The sequence below is a fragment of the Parasteatoda tepidariorum genome, chromosome 10 (assembly GCF_043381705.1).
Source record: "Parasteatoda tepidariorum isolate YZ-2023 chromosome 10, CAS_Ptep_4.0, whole genome shotgun sequence".
Classification (NCBI taxonomy): Eukaryota; Metazoa; Arthropoda; class Arachnida; order Araneae; family Theridiidae; genus Parasteatoda; species Parasteatoda tepidariorum.
The window spans coordinates 65,801,468-65,813,477 of NC_092213.1; the positions used below are offsets into that span (position 1 = coordinate 65,801,468).

Sequence of the window (12,010 nt, forward strand, 5' to 3'; positions counted from 1 at the left end):
GGTAAGTGTTTATGTCATAAAATCTAATGCAATATTTTTCAGTATAGTTGAAATGTTTATATTGTTTATATTTAAGGTATTGTAATTTTAAACTATGTGTAACATCGAATGCTTTACGTGTATTTATCTAATAATACATATACATAATACCAATAATTGCTTTCTTTTCTATCAATTAAACTCATATACATTTCTACGTTTATTTAGACTTTATTTGGAATGTACATAAGCAGCGTCATACAAAATTATAAACTACTTGTTATTAAATATGTAAAATAACTAATTTCGGAGAATAAAACATCAAATGGCTACTATTAGGTTGTTAAAAAATTTTCTGCAGCACATGCGAAAATAACTTTTATGAATTTTCATTTTGTGTTGTTTTTTTGGTATTCTTAGATTAATTTTTCATCAATATGCTCTAAATGACTTTGGATAAAAGTGAACTACGGGATCTACGGAAGTGAATCTTCCAACAAGGGATGCTGTAAGGGTGTTGCAGAACTTTTTTAACAACCTAATATTTTTATGATATGCAATATAAAGCATCCATTCGCTAGCATCCCGAGAAATATTGCTGAATGTAGTCTTTAAGAATATGTTGCGCATAATAAGGAAGCACTAGCTCCTATCAAAATTATAGTTAACAAATGACGATCAGTATAGAATGTTTGTTTGGAAAATGGCATTTTTCTTTAATGAAGTTATTCTACAGACAAGTTCGGTACAGCGATGCTTATTTTAACAGATTCCACCTAGTTTCTATGCGGCTCAGATCTGGTGTTTCTTCTGGCTATTTGAGATGTAATAGGATTTGTGTTCATAAGATCAGTCATATAGGCTACCAGTTGGCAGATAAACTTTCATTATTTAGGAAAATGATGGAATGAACGACGTTTCCCACTATGAAAAAGTGACTAAAAAGCAGCATTAGATATTTAAAATGATAAAGCAAGCATGCTGGTTCATGTTGGGGGGCATAGGAGTGAGTGAGCCTAAAGCATAATTAGAAAATACCCCCAAAACCTGCTTCCAGTAATATTACTTATCATGATTTCTGCAGAAGGGAGACATTTTTGGTCCAGTTATTAAATATACTCTAAAGAATATTGTTATGCTTTACCAGTAAAAGTACAAGACAAAAGTTTGCATATTAAGATGGTTCAGATTTTCATGGATATTTGTGTGGTAATATTTATATCATTCTGAAAATAAATATTGATATGTTTATGAAAAACCAAAAATCTTTACAATTTAATGATCTTAAAAAAATTACCACCTTCCCCATATATGAAAGCGACACATAAGAACATTTTCCTTAATTTAGTTGTTGTTTAAAGATAAATATAGACACTGAGTAATGTTTGTAATATCAGGTCACAAGCGTAAAAGGCGAAAACTGTTTAAACATCAAAATTCAATCATTTTGCGCTATTTTTTCACAGACCGCAGAAAAAAGGCGTGGATTTGTTGTCAAAACACAAATTCTAACCTTGAATCTTCCGCGCTTTTCCTCCCCGAAGTGATGCAGATCCTCCCCCACTCCCAGGTTCCCCTGCATCCCTAACATCCTAGAAATTCGATTTCGAATAATTTTCTCTCTCTCTTACTCAAAGTACCTCCCTAATATCTTGGGAAATACTCTGATGCTTCATTTAAATACCAGTCATCTAAGTAAAAGAAGAATAAAAGAAAACGTTCCATTTGAATGTAACCATACCGGCGCCCCCTTAAGGTCGTCTGCACTCTGCAACTGCAAACTGCGCCTGCGTACAATCTCTCAATCAATATTGCCGTCTCAACATACCCCATACTAGAACTCAACTACCGCAGACACGTTGGAATCGAGAAAAAGCGTGATTTCGGTGATTTCATACGCCCCCACCTAGAAATTCCATGAAAAGTAAATAAACCTAAGTTAAATTGTGGTGCTAATTTATCCATAAACTGCACGAACAAATTTACTGCAAAAATGAGGCGGTGACACTTGTACCTTGCGGTCTTAGTTAATTTATTGTGCAGATATTCATGACATTTTGTGAACCATGAAGAATAGTTCTGCATAGTCATGGTTCATGAGGGTGATCACCAGGTAACACAAATAAAAATTATTATTTTTAAGCTTTGACTTAGAAGTTTGATCTTGTAGAAGCTTTTTAAAATTGCACTGACGGAAGCTTAGTTTTCAATTTGCATTCTCTTTTGCAGTTCTTTGTTTCATGTATACAATCTTGCATATCACGCTAAAACATAAAAGTCTATATGCAGATATTTTACTTTTGTATCGCTTGCACGGTTTTAGCATTTATTATTTTTTGCATCATAATAACATTTAGGGAAATACTTAAACATACATTATTGAAATATTTAACCAAAATATAAACCCTTCCTTTTTTTTTAATAGGTTAAATAATGAAATGCATAACCAGTGTAATATACAAATGTCATAAAACTGTGTTAAATTGACTTAGGAAAATTTTTGCACTTTATCCTAGTGAATTTATTGCACTAGAGAAATTATGAAGCGCAATTGTAGCAGTGTATGCAAATGTCATAAAATTTTCATAATTATAGAGCTAAAACGAAGAACACGTTATATAGTCTTTTAAAAATTTTCCACACTTCATCCGCTTATTTTATTAAACTTGGAAGAAATATTATTTTTAAGAATTATATCGCAATAACGTTTTGGAAAATGTTACGCAAACATACACTATTGAAATATTTTACAGAAATATAAGTCCTTCCCAATATTTCATTTCTCTTTGACCAGTTAAATAATGAAATGCATTTACAAAATAGTGCGCAAATGTCAAAAAAGTATATCTTAAACAGACGAGTGAAAGAACATATTAAATAGACTTATGAAAAGTTTTGCACTTTATCCTGATGAATTCATTACACTAGTAAAATTGGGAAGAGCATTTATGGTAGTATGTAAAGAGGATATAAAATTACTTTCATAATTATAGAGCTAAGCAACGGAACAAGTTTAATCACCGTTATGAAGTTTTCGACTCATTATCCACTTAATTCTTTAAACTTTTCCTTCATTAATGAAATAATAAAGATCATTTACGAGATGATGTACAAGCATTATGAAACTTAACTTAAAATTATTTTTGTAATTATTAATTTTAAAACGAAGATCCTGTTAAATAGTCTTTTGAAAATTTTCGATACTTTATCCCTTTTATTCATTACACTTTGTTTAGTTTAATAATAACGAGCATTTGCGGCATTTTGTACAAATGTCGTAAAATTCTGTGTACAATTGCTGAGTGTTGTAGGAAAATTTATAAAGTGGCGTTTAAGAGACAAATTGTCAGCTATGTGGATACAATATTAACCATGCGCTGGCCAAATAAAATTATAAATTATGGTTCGAAATTGTATAGAAACCTTAAACCTTGATTTTTTTGAAATGTTAAGATTATGATAATATTTTTATGTACAAAGAAGCTACAAAACTACAAAACAGTACTTTGATAATTGATAATAATATAGCCCAGTACCACTCACCGTCCAAAATACATATTAAGGTGGTCACTAAACTATGCAATTGTATAAAAGATTACAGCTGTGGAAATAAATTTCTTTTTAAAGTGAAAGTTCTATTTTTAAAGCTAGAACACAAATATTTATGCATTTCTGATAATTTTTACCCTTTAAGGGGACAGGGTAGTTCTCGATTCACCTTCCTATACTTTCGCAATATTATCGAACTTAAAAAAAATTACTTTTACAAGTCTATGAGTCTTGATTTATAGACTTTTTCCAATCTTCTTATCCCTTAAAACTAATAAAATTAAGTAATTTTAACAAACATAGAAAAAAAATTCTTTCCCTTCTGTATACAAAATAAAATATATTTCTCTTTAGATATATGTATGCTAATCTGGTGACCTGGATAAAAAATTAAAAGGAGCCGAATAGTAAAAGATGTTTAAACTTGTGTCAACTTTATTTCATATAAATGGATTTATGATAATAATTTATTTCAAACCAATGGATTATGGATTTATGACTATTACTCTTCAAAATATTGGTTATCGTTAAACTATAGTATTAAGCAAATTTCTTTTCAAATTGACTTCCACTTTCAGTCATAATTAGACCTTAATGTAATAAAACTTCAATAATTATATTAGATTCAACTTAAAAAACTTATTGAGAATGAAGTAAATTCAACAAAAATATATTTCAATGTATCGATATCATGCAAAATCAACTTTTCTAACATTTTTGGAAGTATTTTTTCTACTTATAAAAATATGTGCTCCAGGAACCTAACCTCTTTTTCCCATTTCTTCCACATTCTTCAGCGTTCTGTATCCAATTCATCGCCCCGTTTCCTTTAGGAGCTTGGTGCAATGTAGCTTATTAATCTGTATTATCAGTATATTTTTTTTTAATACAAGCCATTTTGTACCAACCGCTGCTGCATGCAATGCACCATAAGCCATATTGCACCGATTGTGACATTTTTACACAGAACCTCCTCAGTTGCATTTTTTCGAAATGAGTATTTCATAATTTTCAGAGTTTCGACTATATAAAAACACAATTCACAGAAACATCTTATTGCTTACATTGAAATGTTGGTGGTTTTTGTTAAAAACATCCAATATAAAAATGTGATTTATCATTATATTGCTTCAAATAGGTTTTTATATACCTAAGAAATTATTATGGTCAGTTCTTTTACTTTGAGTGTACCATTGAATCATTTTAAATTCTGTACTAAATTTAAATAAATATAAAATGTTTAATTTAAAATCTTTGTTTGTTGTATAGTCTTTAAAATAAAGTGAGCTGTCAGAAAGATAATTTTCCAATTACTTTTTTTAAAAGGAATTAGTCGTAGCGTTCAGACCTTACTTACATAATTTGATGCAAAAATTGACACCATAATATATTTTTTATTTTTCATAATATAAATGATTATTTATAATAAAGATTTAAAGTAATTTGTACCCTTAATTTGGAAAATTGGTCTTAGTAATCTATTTAATTTTAGTGAATTTCTGCAAATATGCAATGAACTCTTTTGTTTTTCAAGTGTAGAAAACTATGTATAATTAAACAAAAAATGTTCTTCAGTTTTCGTGAATCGAATTATAATAAAAACTTAACCAATAATACACCCCTGTTCTCATTATCAGCAATATGATTACTCCACACCCCGTTAGTATCGATTAATCAATTCCAAAATAGTCGCATTTATCATTAGTAGTTTTTTTCTTAAAAGAAATTTAAATGTCCATTAAGGAATCTACATGTTCGAGCAAATATGCACTCCACCAATCAGTTTTTTGTAAATAAATAAAATCTAGATTCGAGAAAATTCTTTTCTCCTTATTATGATGAAAATTCTTTTTACATAAAGTTCAAATGAAGAATAAAACTGACTTTCAAAGTAAAAAGTTCTTAACAAATGATTTTTAAACTTTCATGTTGTTAAAAACGATAAAAATTCTGTCAATCTGTTCTTTTAAGAGGGAAGATATTTTGTGAGAAAGAAATAGCTTTGTTTTTTTTTTGTTTTGTTTACTTTTTCTTAGAAATACTTTATTTTACACTTCTGAAACTAACAGATTTTGCAGATTCAGAATTTCATTCTTCTGTCAGAGAACTATTAAGTTATCAAAAAAAAGTGCTGACTTATCTCAAACAGTAAAACTTATGTCATTAGTATGAAAGTGGTTTTGGCGAGAACTGTCACATTCAGTTTTAAAGAAACTATTCAAAGAAAATGGTTTTGAAATTTTTTCACCAAATTTCACGTAATAAATCTTTGAATAAAAAATAACTGCGAATTATTCGATTAAAAAAATAGTAATGACATAAAATATTAATTTTAGTGTATAAAATTTTTTAATTCTTAGTGGATATAATTAAACGATCAATTTCTGGCATTGTACTGAATTTTACCTAATAAATCTTTAAATAAAAAAGATTTTGTTTGAAAATTATGACATAAATTATTCTCTTTATTGTATAGCTTATATTAGTGAATTTCATTAAAGAATCTATTCATAATTCTTCATAAAATCCAAATCATCTATTCCGATATCAAAATATCCGTTTTACTTTGATTGGTAGAATGTCTTATTTGAATCCCTTAAACCAAAAGGAAAGATCCCTTAATCAATTAGAACAAATCAGTAGTTGTGTCCAGGGTTGAACTGAATATCCCTGATTCGGATGGGTGGCTCTCATGATTCGAAGGACGCTTGAATCAGTAACGGAGACAAGCACTAGCGTTTCTCTTTTTAAGTTAAAATAACTTGCTTTTGCGTTGATTGGAAATGAAAACCACTAAAACTTTTAATAGTTAGCCCAATGTCAACGGAAATCCAATTTATGATATCTTTATTCCGTTGATGCACATTGCTATACAATATTGTAGTAACCTTAATAGGCGTCAAATTGAATCATATTGTCGTTAACATTTGTTGCAACCTTACTAAATGTCCAAATGAACCACATCGAAGTTCGTCGCAACCTTACTAAATGTTCAAATTAACCACATCGAAGTTCGTCGCAACCTTACTAAATGTCCAAATGAACCACATCGAAGTTCGTCGCAATCTTACTAAATGTCTAAATGAACCATATTAACGTTCGTTGCAACCTTACCAAATGTCGTAATGAACCATATTGACTTTCACATTTGCTGCAATTAACTGTCAAGTTTCACCATATCGTTTTACACATTTGTAGCAATTAACTGTCAAGCTGATCCACATTACCTTACGCATTTGTAGAAACCTTGCTAAATCTCAACTTCAACCATATTGACGTTCAAATGTTTTGCAGCCTTGAGAAGCACCAAATCGAGCCATATCATTCACATTTGTTTTAACCTTCGTAAGGGCTCGATTGAGTCATGATGTAATTCAAAATTAGTGCAGCTTTAATACGATGTAAAGTTGATCTTGAAAGTTAATAATACAATCAATTACTCCACAATACTCAACTTTAGAGCAAACAAAGTTGAACACTAGCACAGCTCAAAATGCACCTATATCACGATTCAACTTTGAACCGATTTTCTAAGAATGCACTAAATGTGGATACTTTTTATCATCACTGTGATCGGTAGTGACAATGAACAGTATACTAAAACTTGGATAAATCGTGCTTACTCAATATTGACATAAGTATTCTACTTTATTTGAACACATTCAAAAATATCCAATATTCTTTTTCTAAACTCGCAATTTTAAAATATTTAGTTGCATGGGACAAACGGAAACGTATGATTATTATTCAAATGGAAATACATATGTTTTATGTTTAAACCAAGACTGTCATTCGCTTCACGTGCATTTGGAACCCCTACAAATGGAATAAACAAAGTTGCCATTGTTTTAAAAGTGTGTGGGCTTTTAGCGAGTTTTATATTCTTTTGATGTTTGCGTTTCACCGCCAACATTAATAATGACAAATGAACTGAAAAGAAAGTTCATTGCATTTATTAATAAATTCTGAAATTAAAAGAAGAATGAAACTTGATTATTTGTACGAAGATTTTTATGAGAATTTTTAGCTTTAATTAACAACAAAACATAAGTACTTTTAAATAAGGTAAAAATAAGCAATGTTAATTTTTAATATGTTTTGTTTTGTCACCTTCTTTAAATCCATGAAAAAGCTAAGTTTTTTATTTCACACTTGGAGGCTTAGCAAAATATATGACTGATTTTTATAATTAAGCAGTAATGCAATATTTAGAATGCATGATCCACATCGGTTTTTTATTACCTATATGATCTATGCCTAATCTTAGGAATATTTTTAAATAGGACTTACTTCTATTCACTGTTCTATAAATTATACAAATTTTGTACATGGAATTATAATTCGTATCTTAGTCACTATAGATTAACTAATTGCTAGCTATATATATNAAGATATATATATATATATTATTTTGAATATTTTAAACATAGTGCAATGCAAACAAATATTCGAATGTTTTGCTTAGGGCAACGAAAACTTTTATTTGAATAACTAGTGTGCAATATTAGATACAATGAGATTAATGCCTTTGTGGCACACTTAGTGCCGGAAAGCATAAATTACTACGAAGTTAATATGAACTATCTGCACAATGAGAATAATTATTAAAAACTGCTTATAATATTTCACGAATTTAGACTTTCCTTTTATTTTGATTTGAAATAAATCTTAAATTTTATGGATTTTTCAATATTTTTTCATTTAAATATTTAGATGAGTTCTTAGCAATTTGCAAGTTTATTTTTGATATTCATTATTTATATATAATCAATAACAATGAAATTTCAACTTCTGAATTTAGGTAATTTAAATTGGAAAGATGTATAAGACTTCTTAATTTAAAAAAAAGTTCGCTGCTTTACTGACGAGTACTTTATTGCTCATTGGTTAACAGGTCAATAAGCTATCCTAGAATACCTACTACAAGTGGTATCACACCAAAACACTTATTTAATAAGATAAAAAAGAATAATAAGTTCAATTTAATTTGTAATGCAAATTATATATGCATTGTTTTTTTCTTCGGATACTGAGTGCAATCCTAATAATTACAGATGTAGGATAGTTTTTTTATTTAATTGTTTACTTCATTTTTAATAAAATTTAAGATATTTATAATAAATGTAAAATTTGCGCTATATGGTAAAAGTAATTCTTTTCATCATTTATATCTATAACTCTGGTTTTAATAGTCAAATGTATCCATTATGATGATATAATTAATATATATTATGATATTCACCGAAGAGCCATTACATTATGACCACCCTGCTAATAACATGTAGAACCACCTTTAGCCCTTAAAACTGCTAGCACCCGCTATGGCATTGATTCCACAAGGTGCTGATAGGTAGTTTGAGGTATCTGGTACCAAGCGCCCACCAACTGGTCCAGCAATTCCCTCAGATTGCGAGGGGGTAGCGTGGCAGCATGAATTTGGTTTTTCAAGTAGGACCACAAATGCTCTATTGGGTTAAGATCAGGTGAATTTGGGGGCCAAGACATGACTTGAAAGTCACTGGAATGTTCCTCGAACTAATCTATGACGATTCGACCCTTATGGCATGGTGCATTATCCTGTTGGTAAACACCATCCCCCGCAGTAAAAACTGCTGCCATGAATGGTAGAACCTGCTCTGCAACTATGTTCAATTAGCTTACAGACGTCAGGGATTGTTCTATGAGGATTATGGGTCCTAATGTGACCCATGAAAACATTGTTCCTGGGCGAGAAACCATGAAAACATGGGCGAACCCATTGTTATAGATGGAGGGTGGTCATAATGTAATGGCTCTTCGGTGTTTACTTATTATGATAATATAATTATTATTATGATATATAATTATGATGATATATGCATATATTATGATGATATTCATGATATGATTTTTCTTCAATGATTCTGATGCGCTTTAATTTTAATTGGAATATTTCTTATAATTTTTTGATTCTATGTGTTTACTTAAATATTAGGAAAAACTTACGTATGCATAATGTTTCGTAATGACCGGCCTTAATATATTATTTTAGAGTCTTTTTAAGAAAATGAATTTTAAAAGGGTTACAAACTTAAGCATGGAAAATAAATGCAATCCAAATCTAATGAATCGTAACTGAGGCTGAATTAAAAACTTCGAAACTTGTTTTCAATTAAAGATATGATTTTTTTTATAAACTAATTGATAAAATAAACTAACGGAATCTATTTTTTTTTACAGACGGATGGCAATGCCAGCTTTTTACGAGCTGCAAGATCTGGAAATGTGGAGAAAATAGTTGAATATTTAAAAGGAAACATCGATATAAACACAAGCAATGCAGTAAGTAATTTTTACTTTTAAAACACCTTGTTTCGCCTGAATTACCCTAAATATTTTGAATAGATCATGCAGTTATCGTTATTTAGGTACTGCTTTATTTATCCTAAATGTTAAGAATAAATTGTAATTTTGAACCCAATGTGGAAGACAAGGGTACTCCTGGATTAAGTATTGAGAGAAATTTTGCGTTCTTGGAGTACTTTTTGATGGAACAAACCCGCATTTGCGTTACATGGAGAGGAAAGCCACGAAAAACGCACAGTTGGTCTTACTGCGAGGGGACTCTAGTCCATGATCCATCTACCACTGAGGATATTTTTGCACTAGCAATGTGGTCGGCGGAAGCCGGGTGCGGACTTCGTATTGACCAGTTATAGCTGGGATTCGAACCCGGTTCACTTTCTTGAAAAAAGGTCGCTGTATCTCCCGAGCCACCATGGCCCGTGGAAGTTGTTTGTCATAATTCAGCAGCAAATCAGGTTCGACACACACACGTGATGTCACTTGTATACATTCAAGTAAATTTATACAAAACTGATTCAGCGTGATTGTAAACGGAGCCTAATATCTGTAACGCTAACGCGCCATGTACCACCATGTGATTAGGCACATGTATGCGATTTCAGCTGTTTTCCTCTTGAGTTGCAAGTACCCAATTATAAAAAGAAACAAGTCTGATATAAGTTTAACACATTCTCTGCCAATCTAAAACAAGCGTGTTATAATCAAAACAGTAGACTTCCGGTTTGGCTCCACGATTGTGTTGAAGTTAGAATTTCTTAATTCATGAACAGCAAAAACTAATGAGCAAATCTTTATTAATGAAATAACTTCAGAAATAGCCGACCAGGTGGCCCAGTGGTTAGCGTGTGTGACTGCGGAGCCGATAGTCGCGGGTTCGAATCCTGCTCAGGGCATGGATGTTACTTTCTCTCTGTGCTCTGTCTTTTCTCCTTTGTGTGTGTGAATGTGACCCGCCCTATAAACGGGTTTGCGGTTGTCTGACGTGGGCATCGCTGCTCCACGGCCGTGGCTTCGCCACAGGTGCCCACTGGGTAACGAGAAGAGAGTAGCAGTTCTGGCATTTTCTGAGGCCAATGGGTCTTCGTCCCAAGTGCCCACCATTAAGAAAGAAAAAAAAATTCAGAAATATAAATAGCTTATGAGCTATTTTGTATTAATGAACTTGTAATAATCTTCAAAAACTAAGTTATTCATAATAAATACTTTAATAACTAAATAAAATTTTTCTTTATAGGAAGGAAAATTACTTACTGTGAATAACCTATGATATTGCTAAAGTGTTTTTTTTTACGCAGTGTTGCAGTTAATTGTATGCAGTATACACTTATAGCTTTTACCAGTCGTGGATAAATAGTATGATTATACCATTTGTTTATCAGTAGCACGCTTAACTTAAGCCAGTTCTCTTTCTAAATAGTGCACTTAGATAAGTTATCTCTATCAATAATACGCTTATACCTGTTAATCAATAGCACGCTTAGAGAAGTTCTCTCTCTCAATAGTACGCTTAGACCAGTGGTCTATCAATACTGCGCTTATATCAGTTGTTTTTATCAATGGTATGTTTAAACCAGTTATTTATCAATAGCCCGAGAGCTTGATCCTTTTGCCAGATTTTCTGTCAGCCGTTAATAGCCAATTAGTTTTACATGTAAATCAGTCATGTCAAAGATACGGCCCGCGGGCCACATCCGGCCCCCGGTTCGTATCAATACTGCTCGCTATCGCGATGTGTCACAGAAAGAAGAATCGTGTTTTTTAGAGCTTTTACACTTCACTCGATTCCTCTACGGAAGTTTTAAAATGTGCACACTACATTTATAAGTAATTTCAAGGGCAGTGCGTGTCTAGACAAGCGAGAGAGATAGACAGTAACGCCATTTCTTAGCAACAAGCGGAATCTTCGACTGGAATATACTTAGCAGCACAACTACGGATGGCGCTCCTGCCATGGCTGGCAAACATTCGAGCGTTGTAACTTAATTAAAACTGAAAACATCAGGGAATTTTGTGGGATTTCCCTGTATAATTCATCAGGAATCATTGGCATCCAAACATTTAAAAATAGACCATGTCATGCTACCTATAATTAAAATAGTAAATTTTATAAGGAGTAGAGGACTAAATCACCGACAGT

General features: G+C 31.3%; 1 protein-coding gene across 30 annotated transcripts in view; it reads left to right on the forward strand.

Annotated features, from left to right (window-relative positions):
• The window catches only part of LOC107453194 (ankyrin-2), a 213,262-nt gene that overhangs the window by 83,858 nt on the left and 117,394 nt on the right, over positions 1 to 12,010 (forward strand). For all 30 annotated transcript variants that reach the window (XM_071186318.1, XM_071186317.1, XM_071186322.1 and 27 more), the window contains exon 2: positions 9,748 to 9,849. In XM_071186318.1, the coding sequence (XP_071042419.1) occupies positions 9,748 to 9,849 (102 nt within the window). The remainder of the gene's footprint in view (positions 1 to 9,747; positions 9,850 to 12,010) is intronic.